General features: G+C 40.2%; 1 protein-coding gene and 1 long non-coding RNA gene across 6 annotated transcripts in view; one reads left to right on the forward strand and one right to left on the reverse strand.

The window, feature by feature from the left end:
• LOC116061225 (protocadherin-15-like) overlaps nucleotides 1-22126 on the forward strand; it is a 176925-nt gene that overhangs the window by 28191 nt on the left and 126608 nt on the right. For all 5 annotated transcript variants that reach the window (XM_031315263.2, XM_035997476.1, XM_035997477.1 and 2 more), the window contains 3 exons: nucleotides 3508-3658; nucleotides 17340-17354; nucleotides 17741-17806. In XM_031315263.2, coding sequence (XP_031171123.2) covers nucleotides 3526-3658; nucleotides 17340-17354; nucleotides 17741-17806 — 214 coding nt within the window. In that variant the 5' untranslated portion in view covers nucleotides 3508-3525. The remainder of the gene's footprint in view (nucleotides 1-3507; nucleotides 3659-17339; nucleotides 17355-17740; nucleotides 17807-22126) is intronic.
• LOC116061226 lies at nucleotides 661-21111 on the reverse strand. The gene is made up of 3 exons (XR_004107680.2): nucleotides 21099-21111; nucleotides 17585-17588; nucleotides 661-801 (listed from the first exon to the last, which is right to left on the reverse strand). It is a non-coding gene; the product is annotated as an uncharacterized LOC116061226 (long non-coding RNA).

Genomic DNA, 22126 nt, shown 5'->3' on the forward strand with positions numbered 1-22126 from the left:
GACCTTCCTTCAGCACGCTTTGGAGGAGGGTCTGGCAAGCGAGACTACTTAAGACTTGTCCTCAAAAGACTTCAGACTTGACTCGGACTCAAGATGCGGTATTCATAAACAATCTTTATTTTTTGGAGACGTCTGAGGAGCTGAATGTTATTCCCCTCCCTGCGTAACCTATAACCCACCTACGTAACATGTAACGTATCTGCTGCGTGCCGCCAGCATTAGCAGCTGCTTTCCCATTGATCAGAAGCTTTGGCTTTAAAAACTTCAGACAACAAGGCCCAAACAAAAGAATTGCTGAATGCTAAATATATGGTATCAACATAAAGGATTGTGGCTCAACCACGTCTGATTTTATCAGGCACCTGAAAATGTATTGTAACGGACTGTGTTAACTCGTCATGTTAATTTGTTTAATGTTAATATTTGAATGTTTCCCTGTTTAGCTCAGCATTGTCCATGTCCTTACGTTAGCTTGCTTCTCGCTTTAGCTACGACCTTCAGGAAGTAAACTCTGACTGTCGTTCGCTAGATGTTGTGAAAAGATGATGCGTTTGTTTGTTTGCCAAACGTTTTGGGGCTTTAACGTTACGCAATCATTTACGCCTCGCTGGCTGCTATTACATTAATTACTGTATTAACGTTGGCTGGAAACCAGTTACAGGTTTATTGTTGATCATAACATGCTACAGTTTCCTTTAGTTAACGTTACACCGGGTTTGAGAGTCTGGGGGATGTGTTGACTTACAGTAGTTCATAGGCTGTCATTAGTTGTAGACGCAGTGCACATTACATGGATGTGCTCTAAGTGAAAAACTGTTTTGTTATTAATTTTAGCAATAATTTTTCTGATACCCTGAGTACCTCAATATTTTGATCTGTACCACATATTCATCCAATATTCATTTTGCCTTGTTCATGTTCCAAGGCAAAATACAGTTATTAACTTGAAAGTAAAGTATTCCTGGTGTTGTTTTTGTCATATTGCAATAGCCTGTTTACACTGATTACATACCAAAGAACTAATCAAAGCTGATACTGTATGATAATAGATAAATGAGTCAGAATATCATATTACGTGCTGTAAATTCTTTATATGTAGCTATGCAGTGTCCTGAGCAGCCTGGATGAAACGCAGGAGGTGATACAACATTCATTATAACCGCGAGAGACTTGAGCCTTGACTTGGACTTGAGCTCAGAGACTTGTGAGCATCTCTGATGCAAGCTCCATCAGTTTCTCGCCAGTAACACAATCTGACTACCAGGCGTTCCATGCAGAGATTAGTCACCTGGAGACTCTGCCTTATTAAAAAACTACTAGAATTATTTATAAACCTCATCAACAGGGCTAGCGATAGGGACTCAGAGAGGTTTGAAATTCATAAACATTGAGTATCCCTGGTGATTGAAAAAACCAGTGCCACCGGAAAAAAAAATCCCATCTGCTTAGCTGTTGAGACAGAATATCTCTACAGTGTCAGACCTCAGTTTCCTCTACAGTGCTTTCTCTGACACTGCTACATCTTGATTGCAGTCCACTTGCACAAGATTGAAGCAGCAGAGTTTAATATGTTAAACTCAATTAAGGTCGGTTAGGAGCAGCACCGTAGCATTGTGAGTCTAAATTGTGTCCCCTAAAGGAAGCTGCCCCAAGCCCCCGTGACTGCTGGATTCCACCTCTGGGGTTTGGTAGAATATCACAATTACATTTTCATTGTCAGCCAGCTCCATCTCCATTCAGAGGGCAGGGCGATAGTAATCTGACTCACTGTCACAGTAATCTCTGCCACGGGAACTTCATAAATCAGCTCTAATTAAACAGGCGGCAGATTTTGCATGACGGGGAGCAGATAATGTTGTGTTTACTAAATAAGAGAACCTGAATTTTGTCTCAGATAAGGTCCCATTCAGAATATTCTCTATCTGTAGAATATTCAGTATTGTCAGTATTACCATGACGACTGAAAACTGTTTACATACTACTGGTTACACTCTGTTTCCATCTTCAGTTTGACATTGCCTCCACTCTAACCGATTTCCGTTGGGGAGGGGGATCAGATTTTTCCTAACCAATCACTAGAGACCATTGTTGTGCCTGAATCTAATGCCATTTTAATCAGGGGTTTTAAGAGTGGAACAGTGCGAAGTAAAAACAAACTATGATGTCAATATTAGGACAGCTTAGCAATGCTTAAATCACAACAGGTTTACAACGCCGTTAGTCCCGCTCGTGGTGCCGATTGGCTAATCCTTTTTCCCCCCACTGCGCTCATTGTTTTTTAATCGAGGAACCACTGTGTCATGTCATGATGACAAATCAGTCTTCTCAGTGGAGTTGGCAGATTTAAAGGTCTGGACCCTGGCAATAAAACTCCCATCAGGTGGTTGCAATTTCTGTTCTACCGTATTGTTACTCTAACCTCTTATATACCAACATCTTTGCTCCCACAAGGGTGCATGTTCTGGACCTGAACAGATATTAACCTGTAAACCCTCAAAATAATGTAGTTAATGACATGCCCTCTGCCTTTGGAAATAATGCTAGCTTACCACTGTAGGTAGTAAGCTAGTTAGCCAGGCATGCTAAAGTTTGCTGAAAGACGTCTCTTGTAGGTCATCTCACTTTAAATGTTTGTTTAAGTGAGTAAGTGAGCAGTTTTGATGCTAGATGGGTTTGAGCTGCATTACCACAAAGCAATCATATTTATAGACACACACACATACAGAAACCCAGACAATACCCACATGCTTCTTTGATTAAAAACTTCAAAGAAACCTTCTATTTTCCCTTCAGCTGTACATGCTCACCCTATAAAATGTAATTACTCTGAACCTAAGCATGCACAAGCACACACACACACACACACACACACACACACACACACACACACACACACATGTATTTCTCTCACTCTTTCTTCTGTATAGTATAGCATCATTCACAACGTCTAATCTATCATCAACTGTGTCAAATCTTCCGCTGCAAGATCTGAGATATGGTTGCCACTGCTGGTATTTTACATTGCCTAAAATATTTCCTTCTATATCATCATCCACAGGTTTCTATATTTCCCAATGAAACAATCATTTACTTTGATGCACAAGCACAAAGATTGATCAAACATTTCAGATTGGTGACGTCAAGTGCAGCCACAAAATGAATATTAAACACCATCTGAGCTTTAGATTGTGAGGGCATCTCACCTTGGGGATGTAATGGAGTGCGCCGTTTTCATTCAAAGCTTACTTCTGTAGGGATAGGCGGAGAACATACAGTTCTGCTACATCAAACTCTGTAATACTGCTGCTGTATCTTTCAGTGGCAGATGTCATCTTTTGAGCATGTTAACGTATTCACATCGCTGTTCACTGAAAGCCAGAGCACAGGTGGTGTAGCTTGAAAAGGAAGTATCTAAAAATGACTGCTTTCAATGTTGCATACTGTGCCACTAGAAACGAGGTGATTGTGACTGACCTGTGTTTATGTGCTCTCCTAATCTCTCCGCAGCTGGATGCTTGGTGAAGCATGGTGGTGAAGATGGTTAGAGCGCACTTAATGGGGCCACTGTCATGGGGCCGGGTCAAATGGCCGATCATAATGGGAACAGGAGTCCTTTATCTGCTGCTGCTCTCAACCTGTTTCGGCCAAGACACTGAAGGTAAAGGCAGTCTCTCTCCTCCCTCTCTTTATCCATCACTTTTTGTTTTTCTATATGTATATGTCTTCATCTCTCTGTTGAGAGTGGAATCAAGTCAGCTCAGCGGGGATTTAATATCAGGATTGTGCACATGGCTTATCTTGGGTAGTGAGCATATCTCAGTGAGTGTGGCACAATATGTTCCTGATTCATTATCAATCTTTTGATGATTATAGATGAACAGGGCTTTGTTTAGACACACACAACTCAATTTGTTAAAGGGTGTTGAGTATTATATTCACCTTTACCTCTTATTATATCATTTACTGTAGTCTTTTTTTTTGTTGTTCTTATTCCATTTCCCCCATATACCATTGTTGTTTTCTGCCTGGGCCACACTTACATAAGTAAATAATAACACCTAATGTCTCAACAACTATTGGATGGGTTGCACTGAATTCTGAGACAGATACTTCCACTTCCTCCCGCTGTAAAAAATTGAAGCCCAAATATCCCATATACGGGTGCTGCCATCTTGTAATTTTGGAGCCAGAGTCTGCGCAGTAGTGATTGGGAGATGGTATAGAAGTCCCGTCAATACACCTGCCCGACTAATCGCAAGTCCATCATGACATTTTACTCCATCAGAAGAATGAACACTTGAACAAACAGCGCCATAAGAACAATTTATTTGATGTGTAGTAGGCGGGACTTATGACCTATAATGCAGCCAGCCACCAGGAGGTGATCAAGATGTTTTGGCTTCACTTTTGAAGAAAGGTGAATCCTTCACAATAAATATGCCAGGGAAATTTAATATTGAAAAACCACCCACGTTCATATTACCCTGAACTGAGAGCAAACTGAAGCAAGCTAAGACAGAAATGAAGTCATCACCGCTGGGAGAGCTCAGCATAATACTCTCTTGACTTTCTGCTCAATTTGTCAGAATATTAATATTCCATTTAACTTTTAGTTCTTGCGATTTATCTGGTTGGCATTTAGCTGACACGGTTCTGCAGCCAAAGGTGAACGTCTGTGAGTGTATACACTTCTCTGCAGAGAAGGGCAGCCTGTGGGCCTCAAATGTGTACATGTAGGTTTCCTGTGAATTCAGTGAAGTATACTGCACAAGTCCCTTAAATTCAGATTTCCCTTGACCCATCTGTCCACCTGCATTCAATTACACCTATAAAACTGTGTTTCCTAAACAGGGTCTCTAAAACAGGATTGCAGGTCTGTTTCTGGCAGATCGGTACATAACAAGAATAGTATGTTTTAATGAGCCTGGATTTTCCGGGTTGACAGACAATATGTTACTCATTTTGGATCCCCTCATGACATGAGTGTGTTTTTAATGAGCTCGAGGCCCAGGAAGAGCAGTTGATTTGAGCTGTTTGGACCCCCGCGTGACAAGAGTTCTGGTATGTTGTAATTAGCCTGTGTCCCAAGGTACAGTAAGAGACTATATTTACTCACATTTGGTTTCCCAAGTGACAATAGTCCCGGTATATTTGTAATAAGGGTGAGAGACCACACATTGTGTCAAATCTGGCTTTTGGGCTGAAAGTTTAACAGACTCCAAACCCTTTTAGTCCTGTTTGTTTTTCCCTGAAAAACTTGTCATAACTTCTAACTAATAAAGAGCATAATGTTTTAATGCTCATTACTGAATCCAGTTTGACTTGTAGTGCTTACTCCAGCTATTGTTGATGGATTCAAACGTAACATTACAATTTTTCTCAAACTGAAAGTAGCAGACTGAAATGCAAACTCTCTGCTCTGGTGGATTCCTGTACTTGACTTGACTCTGGTTATGAATTCATTTGAAGCCTGCGGTGTGTAGGCGGTGCTTCACTGGTTGTTTTAATTGAATGTGACTTATCTGCGAATATAAACAAGACAAAACAGAAGGCATTAAAAGAGCTCTGCTTGAGTTTCCGTATATGTGTTGTGATGTGTGTGTGTGTATGTGTGTGTGTGTGTGTGTGTGTGTGTGTGTGTGTGTGTGTGTGTGTGATAACATGCCTGGGATTATGTGGCTGCAGTGTGTGAAAAAAAAAAGAGACTGGTGCAATACCATTTAAACCAGATGTTACCAGATAGCTTCTCTCTCACCATGACTTTCTCAGGTCAGCCGGCATTCTGCAAGATGCACTGCAAAAAAAGACTCTGACTCTATGTAAATGTCAGTTCCTAGCATGACTGTGTCTCTCTCCCAAACCGGTTCCTACACACTAGCCCTTCACTACGGAGTGTCACTCTGAATGAACTCACACTCACAGGCCTCTCTGCATTAAGAGGGACGGTATTAATACACAGGTAAAATGTGGGGCACAATCACCACCATCTACCATCAGCAAGTAACATCCGCCACTTTAGAAACTGATAGATGGCATGATCGTTCCGCTGTTGATGTAGCCTACTGTTTATTGTTAAACATCATGGCTACAACTATCAGCATGTTGAATGCCTTTTCTACCTCATTAACTATTTGCAAAGCCATTTTTAAGAAATATTTTCAAACATGTATTGTTTACATCCGTGTTTGCTAATCAGTCCACTTCTTACCTGCCTTGTATTTGCTTGTTGCTACTTTTCTTGGCAGATATTACTGCCGCCAGCTCTCCCGGTCCCAATCCGTGGACTAGCGTAAAACCACCTGTATGTTCATCATTGTGTGCATGCTAGTAGAGAATAATATGCAAATTAAACAGGAACCCATTCATTAATTCTCCATCTATTGCCACATACTGTAGCACGAAGCATAGTTCCAGTGTCTCTTTTTCTGCAATTCAAATAGTGAAAAACAAAAATCCAGAGTGCTCCAATTATACTTTTATATACCACTTGCTGATATCTAGGCAATTAATTGTACTTGAAAAGTACTCTGAATTGATTTCACAATTGTGTTGTCGGTATCGGGGGGTTGTTTTTCTGGCCACGATAAGCTTTGCAGCCAAGCCAACAACCTTTTCATCTTCAATCATTTCCAACCTCGATATAAAAACAGAACAATACATGTGCAATTGAATGCTGTCCGACGCAGCAAATAATACCTTTGTGAAGTCTATCATTTTATTAATTTCATTCTTGTATTAGACTCTATTACATTGTGCACAGTATAAGTTGCTCATATGCTACACCCCTAATGTCAGTTTGGTGGGCTGGCACTGTAGATTGATGGTATATTGTGTGCATGTGTCAGCATGTGTGAGGGTGTCAGTGTGTGGATGTGGGTGGAGTTGGAGTGTTCAAGGTGATTTTAATATTTATAACCTTTGTTGTTAGATGTTTGATCAGAAGTGAACGTCTCTCCCATCTGCCCTCCCTTCTCTTCTTCCTCTGTCGTTGTCTTTCTCACTGGCTTTTTTTCTGTCTACCATTTCTTCTCATCAGTCACTGTCATCTCCCTGTTGTACCCCCATAACTGAGGCAGACTGGTACTTCTCTAGATTGGTATTTTTTCGCTTCAGGAACTTTTCCCCTTTCACATTCATTGCTGTTTTTTTCCTGTTTTTTGTGCTGCCTTCCCTTACTGCTTCATTCTCAATGCCACTCATTTCTCCATCGCTGTATATTACTTTCAAAAGAACACCGCTTATTTATTGCATCAAGTCAATAAATTGTACCAAATACTTGTACTAAATAAAGTCCTTGACGCACACAGAACATATATAACTTTAGAGAATCTTAATCTGTATTGTAATAGTGTTCTGCTCAAATGCCACTGAGTAAGAGTTCAGATAAAACATCAAATAAAATGGGGAAAAGGGGAAACGTTATAGAAAACAGAACAGAAATTACATATAAAAATGCTTTTAAAGGAATAGTTGATTGTAGACATTGTAGGAAATAGTTTTATTTGCTTTCATTCGGAGTGTGCATTGACTTGGGAGCGTGGCATGAGGCGGGGGGGGGAGTTAAAAACTTAAACTGTCTTATTTACTTGATTCTCTTTCTTGTTTAACCTGTATGTAAACAGAAAAGAAAAAAACTTACAATTTGTGGTTTTTGGGTCAGTTACGAGTTGAAACCATTTCTTGATTAACAACATGTTACCCATCCACCCAGCATGTCATGCTGCACATAGTGACATCTTTTTTTTTTTTTTTTTACATATATGGGTTAAACAAAGGAGTGAGCTTTAGAGGTGTTGGTAGGTGTTTTCTTCACTTTGGAAAGAGGCCAGGTGATCTGTTTCTCCCTGCCTCCATTCTTCATGCTGAGCCTAAATACATCCTGACTCTAGCTCTGCACTTAAAGGTAACCTGTGGAGTTTTCTTGCACACACACTGTGTCTTTAAGGTCAAAATTTCCTTTTGCATAGCAGATTTTTCAGGATTACAACATAATTTCACAGTGTCTTTAAAACATTGCTCTATAATACTACCAGTAGTAAAACAAACTCAGCGGGGTACATTTAAAACGCGGACATGACATTGACATTGATCTTCTTATCTCTTTCTTACAAAGAAAGCAAATAAACCTCTTACCCCAAATGTTTAAAGTGTTTTTATGATCTCTTCTACAGTCAAAATCCAGGCTATAGACAATAATGTGGATCCAAGAGTTTGCTGGCTACCATAAGAGCATTTGGGGTTACTGGAGGGGTGTATTTACACCATGTGTCCTCACAACAACTACCGTCTGATTACCACCACTACCGTTGTCAGCTGTGTTCAACCCTACACCGGCTGGGAACAGACCTGACATACTGAGACAGAGACGGAGAGAGAGGGTGAGAGTGAGTCAGGATAATGGATAAGCCATCACAGTGACAAAGTGGTGATCCCTACAGCACTCTGTGTGTGTGTGTGTGTGTGTGTGTGTGTGTGTGTGTGTCTTTCTGTGTCTTTGTGTGTGCGCGAGCGGGTCTACAATCCGTTTTCTCCAGAGAAACATCAATCTAACACAAGGTCACATTGTCTCTCTTCTACAATACTCTCCTTTTACTCCTCTCTTCACAACCCCTTCATCCAGCCTCTCCTTCTCCTCTCTTATTTCAGCCTCTACCAATTCTACCCTTTTTTTTTTTTTCTTCCCCTGAAACTTCTCTTCTCACCTCTCTAATTTTGTCTCCCCTGTTCCTCCTCTGTCCTCCATGGATGAATGGATCCGGGGGGGAGAGAAGGATGGATGGATAGATGAATGGGTGATGGATGAACGGCTGGCTGGTAGGGTAGCAGAGGAAAGACGAAGAGGAATCGAACCCCAGGGAGAGGTGCAGATTGGTGTACCTGCTGATGGAAGCTTAAAAAGGACATGACACATGAGAACTTTTAGAGGAAATAACACCCTTTCTCCTGTCTGTCTACACACTTTACTACCATATCTCTGAATCCTCTTGTTTAAAAGATTGGGAAGTATATTTTTAAAAGTCAAGCCTGTCACTTCTGTTGCAAAACCTTTTAGTCCGTGGGCTGAAATGCATTGTGGGCAGTGTTGTGGAGCAGACACCATGGCATTGGTTAGAATTAATGAAAGACATTACTAGCGTGGCCTCTTGTTTTAACATTTTCATTTAGACAGTTTAATAATGTTTTAATAAGTACATTATTTCAAAGGGGTCCTTTGCATACTAATTGAGTTATATCAAAAAGGCTCAATTTGTAATTAACTAACAAACCCTGTGGAACACTATTAATGGCTACACGCCCACTGTACAACACATTGTTCACAATATTAGGTCACTGTGACACCATTTATCATCATTCATTTTATTGTGTGCATATGTAAATGACACTCAAAACGTCTTTTTGCAGATGTTGCTGCATTGTTCAAAAGGGTATTCTAAAAGCTTTAAAAAAATGACATTTCCTTGATGCAACCGCATATTGAATGGCAGACTCTTCCATCTTCCAACTTGTTATATTGTCAATTCTCCTTCAGACTTGCTCACCAGAGTGGACAGTTTCATCATAAAATGTTTACTTTGCCATTTTTTGAGCATGCCATATCCAAGTTCTGTGGCCATCAATCAACAGTGGAAGCAGCTTTTTCAAACTCCTCTCTCCTTTTAAGACAGAGATCTTTTCAGAAATCTGATCGACACAGACGTCTCTTGAGATAACTTTTCATATTATTTTAGCATATTTGGAAGTTCAACGTCGCTGGGTTTTCCCATTTACAGTCTAGACTCCAGGCAAGTTAGCCAAGCGAGTATTTAACAAATGGTAACAAGCAGGATGCAGTCAAGTTCAACTTAAACCCAAATGAGCACATTTTCACAAAATGGCATTGTGAAATATTTCATTAAAAAGCTTTAGAAACATTTTTTGAAAGAAAGTGTTGAGCCTGAAATTAGAAAGTTATTAGCCACTAATTAATGTTGTAATCAAGGAGCTTGGATGTGCAGGGATGCCCAGACAGCTCAGTTGGTAGAGCGGGCGTCCTGGGTTTGACTCCGACCTGCGGCCCTTTACTGCATGTCATTCCCCCTCTCTCTCTCCCCTTTCATGTCTTCAGCTGTCCTGTCAATAATAAAGGCCAAAAATGGCCAAAAAATAATAATAAAAAAAAAGTGTTGGTAAGGGGATTTTGTTACCTTGGCAGAGCTTAACTACCTGTTTTTAAGCTAAGCTAACTGGCTGCTGACTTCATATTTATCTCACAGACATGATCGATCATCTCAACTCTCAGCAAGACAACAAATTACTTCCTAAAATGTCGAACTATTGTTTTATAGCAACATTGCGGAGTATTGTTAATTTTTTTTTCCAGAGTGTAATTCACTTATACACAGCTGCCGTAAATATGGACAGCTGTACACATGCTTTTGTTATGATTACATTACTTATGATCAAAAACTAGCGAGTCAACATTTGCAAACACAGCCAAACATCAAGCAAGTGCAACAACACAGGACATAGCACAAGACATTGCAAGCTGGCTAATATTACTTACTTGTCCAGGAGCAAGATGGCTAGCTTGCCGTCTGTTTTACAGCCTTTTATTTCACAAAGCTATTGCCAACGACTAAAAGCCAGTCCGAGTTGTTCGGCAGCAGCTTGATCCAGTATCATCAAAATCAGTGGTAGGGCCGTAAAGCGTTACACACTTCCCCCAATAGGCACCGATTTATGTTTTCCTCCGTGGGTGCTCACTGGTGCACGCCCTTTAAAAAAAAGTAGTCAACATTTTTTTGCATTTCAGAACCTTAGGAAATGGACGGCAGCTGACACGAACACACATGCCTATTAACTTGATAATAAAGCTGTAAAGTAGGCTATCTTTCAACTCAGGACAGCGCCACATCTCACAAATACAGATATAATTGGAGATGAAAAGTTTAACTGACATGTAACCGCGATCAGCTTCGTGGAGCAGGGGACTGACAGCGACATAAGCAATCACACTATGACAGACGCTCCACTTAGCACCGACTGCAATGTTTAATTTTAAATGAATGTAGCCTCCTGGCAGTCTGGCATACGTGGGTGCTCAATATCGGCGCCTATGCTTCCCCCGGGAGATCTGACCCGCTCGCCAAAGTTCCATAGTGTGGAAAAAGGCATGGCGGGGGAATGACAGTGGCAGCATTCTCCCTATAACAAGTCAGAGTAGCATCAAAATGATTTTGAAGCTGTAAATAGTACGCAATGTTGCTTTAAGGTTGTTTGCTTTACCTGACTACATTTCCAACATCATTCAACCCATTCCCGACTGGATAAGAAACAAGAATACAGAACATAATAATCTTTAGAAGACCACTCACATCTTTCACAGGCCCAATCCAAAACATCACCAGATGAAACGAGTAAATTATTTCAGTGGAAGCAGGCCAGTGCGGTGGCTCTGATGCCTGTGGTATTCTTCACTGTCATTTGGGAAGAAAGCATCCTCAGCTTGCCAATACTTTCTGCTGGTCCATGTCTGATTCTATGCCATGGAGCTAACCTCTGCAGACACACTGCTAATATCTTGTTGATTATATGTACTACTGCTGCTATGATTAGTATTCTGATGTTCTCACCAAATATGTGCTAACTATTTCCCCACTATGTTCCATTGTGATGCTTAACATATGTTACTTTACTGTGTCTAAATAAATGCAAGTGCTTCCTTCAGAAATACTTTCTAGTGTGTGGTAGAGAAGTGTAGACAAACCTACAGTTGTTGGCTTTAAAGCAATAGTTCAACTTTTGGCATTTTACACTTATTTTATTTGCTAAAGCTAGCATACGATTACCTTGGACTGGAGATAGGGGGACACAGCTAGCCTGGCTCTAAAGGCAATCGGCCGTTGGACAGTCTGGCGAGATCAGTGACTTAAGTCTGTTCGGTGTGTTCCCTGCCGTCGTCCGTTGGAGGAGCTGTCTGCCTTAATTTTGGCCGACCTGACATGCTCAGTCGGAGACAGGGCACTCACCCGGAAATGGCAAGCGGGATGACCGTGACTAAGCCTCTCAAAATCTGACGAAAATCTTTTAAACTGACCTTTGTCGAGCTGAAATGAAGACAGATTCAGCAACTGCATGGCCTATTTCTCGCTTAAAATGTTTTCAGAAACACGTTTCGGTGAACTATTTTAGTACAATATGAGATCATACTTTGAATGAGTAGCCATTAATGGCTGGTTAAAAAATCCAAAATCCGGAAGTAGCAGCCAGACCCACGTGACGCGTTCGTCCAATCAGCTGCCGGTTTTCATTTTTTGGGCGACAATACAGATTAGCGCCGCCTGCTGTTATGGAGACGTATTACATCTCCTCGCTTTGGTGTGTTCTGAGGCATATTTTTGACCAACTCGGGAAGACTGATCAGTCCAACTGCCTTTTCTGCCAACGATCGGCCATCTGGTTGGTCTGTAACGGCCTTAAGGCTCACTCATTAAAACGCTATATCTTGTTTGTTTAATCCATATAAAAACGGAAGTGTAAAAGCAATTTATGGTTTTAAAGAGGCTTATGGAATGTCAAACTATTCCTTCAATATTGTGACAATAACAAAACATTAAAGCATTAAATGCTTTTTTACAGGCAGCTCTCCTCTGCAAAGTGAGTCATTCTACATATCCAGTCAACACACAAACACACGTCAGTGTTGTCCAGGTGCCTCCATTGAGTCACAGCCTCAGCATGTATATTTTATGGTAACTCTAGCATGTGTGAGTGTGCGTGTGCAGACAGGCATTTGGGCTCGATTGTGTAAACTGTGTAAAGTGGCATGAATGTGCACATGGAGTGAACGGTTCCTGAGCAGCATGTGTGTGTGAGTGTATCATGGAGACAGTTGCTAAGCTGTGTGTACTGAACAACAATAGCTGTTTGCAACAAGCCAAAGCCGTTTTTAACTCTCGGGTGGTATCTGAAGTCACAGTCACTTTTCTCTTCTTTCTTAGTCAACTTTGTTCTTTTTTCCTGCCACCCTTGGCCTGCTTAGCCTGCCTGCCAAATTTAGATGGACAAAATTTGAATAGTAAATAAGAAGGATATTGATTGAAACACTCCAGGTTTAAATAACAGCCCAGTCTCATGGCAGTTGTACCATGGCTGTACTGAACACGTTAATGTCGTTATTTTCGTGTGGTGAGCACGAATTTTAAAGTAATGTATTTCAATGGGAAGCATATTTTGTGATCACAGAACGATTATGGTAGCTAGTAGTATTGATAAGGCCGTCCCATTGTTGTCGGCGTCTCCTGCGGTTCCTTTCCCCGTTCTTCTTTTCCTAACCACAACCGTCCCGTTGTTGTGGCTGCCGTGTGGCGTTTCATTTCCCCATTGTTGCGTGCCACAGAGACCGCGGATCGTGTCCCTGCGCCCAGGGATCACGCCCTGCATGTGGCGGTCCATCCCGTTGTTGTCGCCAGCGTGTGGCGTAGTAATTTCCCCGTTGTTGCGTCCCCCAGAGCAGCCCAGTGTCATGGCAGTTCGTGAAATGGTCACGTTCGAAAATAGTGACCTGTACACAAAATAAACGAGAAAATCGTGACCTGTACACAAATCAATAAATCAAAATAACGTGACCATTTCACGAACTGGCGTGAGGCCGGGTTGTAAATAAAGAGGTGTTGGGTAGATGATGAATCTGAAACGGAGCCAGCTTTTCTTGTTGACTGCCTGAGATATTGTCTGAACAGAGAGAGGTCTATTTCAAAGTCTTTTTTTATGTGGTCCACACCTTGAACACTCAACCTCCCAATCCACTCACATAGCTCTCTGAGGAGCTTTTCATCAGCTTGACAGAAATCTGGCATTAGATGGATTTATTCACTTGCTCATGCACAAACTCATTTCTGTGATTATTTTTTTTCCCGGAAACTTTGAAAGCGAAGAGCAGCAATTGTGCGCTTATTGTAGAATAAGTGAGTGCTTACAGGAGGACAAGTACTTCAGTGAGGAAAGAAATGCACATGTAAACTTTAGGGGGTGAGCATGAGTGGACACTTAATGAGGACATGCATATAAGAGAACACTAACTGTGCTATTGGGGCCCTTTTATTAGATATCTCATACAAACAAGTGTTCTTTTGTGAGGAAATGTGCCTGTGACCTTTATGAAAGAGCAGCAGAGAATTTGCATTTCTGTGCAATTGACTCCTCATTTAGAATTTCCTTCCTGGTGTGCTTAAGTTAACTGTCATGCACCGAGAAAGGAAATGAGAGTAACACATAAATACATTTAGGACCTGCTAACAAAACATGGCAACGTAATTGATTTCATCTTCATGGTTACACTTTTGTGCAAACACATGGAAGCATTTGGTTTAATCATGAACATTACCTTTCCATTCCCGGTATTCAGTTTTAAAATCTCATCGTGTTCATCTGTCACTTTAAATTACAACCCAGACTGTTTACTGTTTCATCCCATTTCATTTTTATTATTTGAGGGGGAAAGCACACTGACAGGTAGAGAGAGGCAGGCAGATGAGGAGAGACAGAGGAGGGAAGAAACTGAGGGGAAAGAAAGAGACAGAGATGCCCCATAGAGAACAAATGGCTGGTTAGTAATACATGAGGGGCATCAGCTTACACTGAAGGATAAAAAGGCAGTCAAGCAGGGGAAACACATCTGTTATCTGCACACACACACACACACACACACACACACACACACACACACACACACACAGGCCAGCTGGAGTGTGATGTAACTAGTGACTATTGTTCATGGCCCCTGCATCTTTCTGGATTTCTAACAAGAGATGCACCCATAGAAAAGTTTAAAAAGGTGATGGGGTAGAAATTCTAACTCACCACTACCTGGATGGTGGACGAAGGCGAAGGCACAAGTAATCAGGTTGGTTTGTGGTTGGAACAGCTAATGAGGGTTCACATTGGTCGGGGCACCTGCACAGAGAGGTGGAACTAATAGTACAACATGTACTTTACACACACATTAAGCAGTCTCTTAAGAACTAGTGTTCATATACAACTAATATGTTTTGTACAGAAAATAATGCTACAATGTATCTGCAAAATGTCGACTGTCGTTACAGTTAATTGTTTTCCCGACAATATCCAATCCAGGCAAATAATTAGCATCTTTACAGTTATGTGTTGACAACTCAAATCACTTGGTTTGAGGGAGATATTTAATTTTGGGAAATATGTTTATTTGTGTCCTTTCCAAGAGTTAGATGAGCAGATCAATACCTCTCTCATAACGGTTAATTAACTATGAAGCTTAGCTTAGCATACAGACTGGAAGCAGGGGGTAAATAGCTAGCACGGCTCTCTCCACAGTTCAAAAATCCACCCAGCGGCACCTCTAAATCTCACTAACAATTAGGGATGCACCGAATGTTCGGCCACCGTAATTTTTCGGCCGAAAATAGTAAAAAAAATGCTTTTGGTGTTTGGCTGAATAAGTGAAAAGGCTGAATGCATTTTACCGAACAATTACATTTTTAATGATGCGATCAAATAGCAACCAGCATAGAGCGAGGTCTTACCTATCACTCACAATGTTAGTTTATATCAAGAGACACACATGCCCTGGGAACATAGGTTCCTGGGTTAGGGTTAGTAGTAGTTAGTAGTGTAAAGTGCACAAGTTAGAATCTATGTCTAAACTAGAACGTTCATACAAAATATCAGCAGATCCTAACACATTGAATTCTATAGTCTCCCAAAGAAACAAGTAGAATATGATTCTATCAGCTCAGGTTAGTAAGTAAATGAACAGAATTAAACAAATGCAATTTGAAATAGGAGACAAACCTCAATTTTTTTTGGCACGACAGCTGAGACAGCACAGGCCTCTTAGGCATTACTGAGAATGAAATCAGACACGGGCATTGTCCTTACTGACCCTAAAGAAATTAAAGTTTTATAGAAGTCTATTCAAAGCTGTATGTAGTCAAATAAATGGTAATAGAACTGCAAAGATGAATCGATTAGTGGCCGATTATTTAATTCATCACCAACCTTTTTTTGGTATTTTGAGTCATATTTTATGAAGAAAAAATGTTAAATTTTCTTCATTCCAGCTTCTTAAATGTGATTTTTTTTTTTGTTGTTTCTTCACTCCTCTATGACAGTAAACTGAATATCTTTGAGTTGTGGACAAAACAAGACATTTGAGAACGTCATCTTAGGCTTTGGGAAACACTGATCGATATTTTTCACCATTTTCTGACATTTTATAAACCAAACAACTAATAGATTAATCGAGAAAATAATCGATAGTTGCAATTAAGTCATTTCTCTCCAGAATGAACCTGCCTTATCCTAACAGTGAATCAGTAGCGGAGTTAGAGAGAGACATCTCTATTAAAGAGATTATAGAAGCAATTAAAGAATTACTGAATAATATTGCACCATATGTTTAAACATGCTTTTAAAAAGGGCCCTAATGAGTTAGAAGCCGCATCAAAAGTTCAACTTGGTTCGAGGGTCAGTTTTAAATCAGCACATCTGTTAGCTAAGAAAACATTCTTTGCCTCCTTCTCAGCGGACACATTAGAAAAGCAATAATTTTCAGCTAATAAGATAAATTAATTTGAATCCCTAGGACAGTTTAATCTATATTTGGGAACGCTCAATATACCATCTCCCATAGCAAGAAACAAGACACAATACCAATGAATAGATTATCTCAATCTATGATGTCACCCAGTTGTAATGTTTTATCGTGGAAGGGAGGAGAGAGAGAGAGAGAGAGAGAGAGAGAGAGAGAGAGAGAGAGAAAGTGTGTTCATTGTTCCATGAAGTCTATTTTCTAGATGAGCAGATATCCGTCTTCCAGCCTCCCTGTGGGATTTTTTTCCTAACTATCCTCGAAAGCTGAACAATAATGTTGCCCTGTCTGGTGAATGTGTGTGTTCTTGTATTCAGAGATGGAGAATTCTTGAATGTTGGTGCTGTTTCTCCCCCTCTGAATGGGACCATTTAAGCCCTTTGGCCTGGGTTCATAGTAATACAGTAATATAAGAGCTTCTGGTGGCTGTGAAAGGAGGTAAAAAAGCTTACAGAAATAAGCACATTAACATTTGTAGACTGTACATGCAAACACGTACACCTCACAGCACATTTCTTATTTGCTTGTTATTTCGCACATATTTTTCAAAACCTCCACTTACTGCATTCATGTTTGACTCCCCTCTTTCCGGTTGCTTTGTTGCTTTGCTATGAAAGTTAATTCTTATCTTTCATGATTTTTCTCGTCTGCTTTTTCCTCCTTTCTTCCCTTCTTTGGCTACTACCTTCCTCCTCCAATTCTCTCCTTCCTGGTGGGATGTCTCAAACTGCAGACTGGCAATATGAGGGTAAGAACTGTCTTAACTTTTTCCTTCTGTTTCTGTGTGTTCAGTCATTGTGCTGGTTTATTAACCCCCGCTAACCCTGCAGAGATGGGGGGGCTCAATGTCAAGTCTTGCCTCCATTACCTTACACGCCACACGCACACACACACACACACACACACACACACATCTGCAGAGTCCAACTCCATTTCAGAGAGACACTCAGCAGACACTTTTTAAAGGAGAAAACTTACAATACTAACAACATTCATCAAGTGAAATAATCTATATCCTTCTTGGTTGAGTTTTCACTTTACTGTATCTTTTCTACATTGGATATGAATAAAAAACATACAAGGTACCAATGTTAACTCTAAATTCCCTTTTCTTTTCTCTCCCCCCCCCACCAGAATGTAAACTGTCTCGGTCGGGTCCTCCTGCTACCATCGTGGCCATTGATGAAGAAAGCCCCAACGGTAAAGTAGTCAGCTGTTTTACTTCTTCATTCTGTGCTGTAAAGTTGATTTAAATAGAGCTTTATAACTTTAGCTGCAACAAGTGAACACTTTCGTTAGAATGTAAGTTTTTAAAATAAGCATCACCTTTTTTCCTTATGTTAAACAAACACTGTTGGATGATTTTGACCTTTTCAGCAGATGCTGATTGGCATGGCATGCAACCTGCAGTCATTAATATTCATTGGGTCTGCGCCAACTGTGTCATGGTTGGCTCCCTATCCCAGAAGATAAGACATTGAGTCATTCAATTTGAGCTAAATCACTCTGTATGAGCATAAACAACAACAAGATATGAGCAGATTTCTATGTGTGCCACAGCCAGCAGCCGGTTAGCTTATCTTAGCCTAAAGACTGGAAACGGGGGAAAGAACTAGCCTATCTCTTTCCGAAGATAACTAAATCTGCCTACCAGCACCTCTAATACTCATTAATTAACATTTTATATGTTTGTGTTAAATCTGTAGTCTCCCCTGGTTGCAGGAAATAGTCCCATATACAATACCCTGTAGATCCAAAAGATCTTATTTTTACGCATCAGGTTTTGGAACAAACAATAACTACTTATTTTCTGATGGGGAAGAAGTGAGCTATAATTAGGTTTAAGAGTTACATGTTTTTTTTTTTGCATAATATATATATTGTCAAATGGTTGGAACTCTTAATTTTAATATTTGAGACAAATAGCACATTTTCTCTTCTCTTGTCTTCTCTTCTCTTCTCTCCTCACCTGCCACAAAACAAGGCTGCCAGAGTTTTCAGACACCTTTTATCCAAACACCAAAGGAAATATCTCCAGTGTAGTTTTTGTCTCCAGAGTTGGCTCAAACTGTTTAATACCTTCTTAGCTAATTAGTAGCTGGTTTGATGGATCTGCTATTTGGACCGTACAGAGAGATATATAAAAATACACAATCCCAGAGCCTACTTAGGAGTGTGTTTTAGTGCAGGATTGTTTGTGTAAATGAACATTATTTTTGTGAAGTTCTGAGAAGGTTATTTTTAAAGGAATCACATTTTAATTGATGACCTTAATCATTACTTTGGTTCCAAGTAAATGAAGGCTCATGTTGGCCTTGAGAAAGGCCACTAAATCTTTCACTGAGGTGAAATGTACACAGACAAGTACATTAACCTCTTATCTCCAGCCTATAGATCACTGTTCACAAACAGAAACCAGTTTGACATGTCTGTTTTTCCTACAATGTTTTCAATTGTGAGACCCGATCGCTGTAATCCTAACTGACATAAGAAGAGATTAGCATAGCGACACCAGACAGAGAGGAGAGCCGTGCATTCCATCTACCCAGCGGCCATCTCTGTATCTGTTGAACTCTTAATGCATCCTATTACAACCTCATTTCTCCTGTTTTACATTTGTACTGTGTTCTTAGATATTCTTCATTCAGAATAGTGTTTACTGGGTATGCACATCAGCCTGGAACTCGTATGTATGAATGTAATCGCTTGCCACCCATGTTGGCTTTATCAGTTTACACTACTTCCAATATGACGTGATTGGCTCTTGGACTTTTAAATTTTTCAGTGTGTGTTTTTGAGAATGAAATCACTTTTAAATGCAACATCATTATATTATTTATTATTATTGCACCTCTCCTTCACTGTGCAGCAGGTTAAAACCCTTAAAGCTCATTAGGCATTGACACAGGAGCATAAGTTTGGTTTCAGAAGTGGGGGAGACACAAAAGTCAAGCATTTTATATATTTATAGAAATCTGGAAAATGATACATTATTTAGTAATTTGACATATTGTGCTTTCCAAATCGATGGTAATGTAGTCAAACTGCTGTGCAAATTACAGCTTAAGTTTCTCGAGGTGCACTTCAATGCATCATGAGCTTACAAGGTGCAATTGAACGCACCATTAAGTCCTGTAGGTGTTGTTTCACCTACAACTCTGACTCCGACAGTAGTCATGGTGTCTCAAAGTGCAGCTAGTCTACTCTAAATACAGCAACGACCTTTTAGCTTTCAGTATTTTAACCGCGTTTAAGCCAACTGCTAGCTGACAGTAGGCTAACGTTACCTTATGCCAAGTGTAGTGTTAACTAGCCTCACATGCAGAGATGCTTCTGTTGCCTGTAACGTCTGTTTCGGAGCCCCAGAGGATAGCACAGGCATTTAAGTGGCATCGAAATGAGTCACCGAAATCTGCATTGACATTCGGCCCGGTCGTTTTATTGACCGGGTTTCGGTGCCCAACTGTAATAGCATTATGCATTTAATTGAGTCTTTTACAATAGAATTATGTTAAAACCTCTGGCAGCTACAGTACAGTGTGTACGCATGTGTGTGTATGTCTGCATCTTATTGTCTAACAACAGTGTGTGCGCGTTGTTTTGTTTGTCTCTTTTTGTGGTGATGTGTTTACTATGCACACACTGTATGTACAAATGTGTGTTTGTGGCTGTTTTTGCAGTAATCTTCCTAACAGGGCTTTCGAAGAATTATTTAGTATTGGAAGGGTCTGTATGCTTATTGCCATGTATTGCTCTGTGGCTGTGAAATAGTGTTAGAGATTTAATAGAGAATCTTGCTTTAAGGTGATTATCTTGGGTTGGTGTGGGAAAAAGGAGAGAGGGAGGCTTGAGGAAGAAAAGAGGCGGGGAGAGGGAGACTAACAAGATACGAGTTATGGATTATTTTCCTCAGGGGTTTGATTTTAATAATATCAAGTAAAATGGTGATTATAAGTGCATAAGTGTGGGATGGGAGTGGGGCAGACACACGAACATGCACAGAACCTCACACATATTTAGCAAACAGACAGTAGTACCGTATATCCATTTTAGCAAGGGTCTTCACAATAACATAATGTACACAAAAAATGTATTCCATTTATCATTTAGCAGATAATGCATGCTACATCAGCATACAAAATTGCATGTAATAGGGTGCAATCATCTCTTGCTGCTCTAACATTATTAGTGTATGGCTGTAAATATACTCAGCTTTGCTAATCTAGCTTGACCACCACTAATGCTGTAGGGGTCCTGAAGCCAAATAAAATAGTTAGTATTCCGTACATGGATAGAAAAGCATCCCAGCTGCTATTTCCAGCAGCAGAATATATCAGCTAAGGGGTTTACTCAAGTCCATATTAGGGTTAAGGTCAGCGTGAAATACAAAAAGACACAGACATTAGTGTTATCATCAGATTCTAATGACACATGGGCATGAATAAACAGAAAATGTTCAATCTGAGCATGAAGACCGAATTGCGACTGCAACAGTAAATAGATAAAGTACGCCTGCACTTTTTTTTCTGGTAAACACACCTAAGGCTTTACTCCAGTTATCAGATGAAATTAAAAACATGGTTGCCCTTGGCCTTTCCCAAAAAAAGATATTTATTGTCAGCAAACACTGTATATATTTTAATGTGGTTTAGTGGATGTGCCTGGCTGGGTAGTCCTGCCATTTGATTGAAGATGATCCTCAGTATTGACATTCAAAAGCATTGATTATAGCTGCTTTAATTTAAGCTAATTTTCCTTCAACATGACCTATAAATGATTTTTTGTTCAGTGCTGTACCTTCTGTATACTGGTTTTCACCTTGAATCCCACTTTTGTCCTCCCACCAAGAGCTGAAGTAGCAGGTGGATGTGATGATTACTTTTCAGTCGATGGCTCATACCTGTCGCCACATACAGTTAAGCTAATGTCCTGTAAAAATTCTATTAATGTGCCGCCACAATGCTCATTTTCTCTCTATTTCCTCCTAATATTCTCTTTATTTCTCTTGCCTCTCATTCAACCCAATCTTTTTTCGCCTCACTTTCCTCTAACTTTCTCATTTCTCTTGCTCTCTTATTGCTCTTTGTGCCCCTTTTTCTCAGACAGTTCCTTCTCTCTGCTCTCTGTGTTGCTGCACACACACTCACAGCTTCATGCAGTTCTGCCTGTATGCTTTAACACATAGGTCAATTTAATCGGGTGCTGCTGAGTGCAGTATTCAGTCAAACATCCCATGAAGTGAGGTCACTGTGAAAAGAGCCCATTTATATTAGATGGTCTATGGAATTAAATTATATACAGTTACACAAGGTGTAGCCACTATCTGTCTGTCTCTTCTTTGCCTGCACTTGAGTTTCTTTACTCAATTTGCAAGACAGAAGCAGAAAACCAGAAGAGAGGTATAGCCACAAGATGGCAAGGAATGAAACCCCTTTAATGAATTCCATTTTCTATCCCATTTCTCATATAAAGAATCCAATTTAATTAAATGTCTCAGTTTATTTAAAACCAGCGAATCAC

Source organism: Sander lucioperca, chromosome 22 (assembly GCF_008315115.2).
Source record: "Sander lucioperca isolate FBNREF2018 chromosome 22, SLUC_FBN_1.2, whole genome shotgun sequence".
Taxonomy (NCBI): Eukaryota; Metazoa; Chordata; class Actinopteri; order Perciformes; family Percidae; genus Sander; species Sander lucioperca.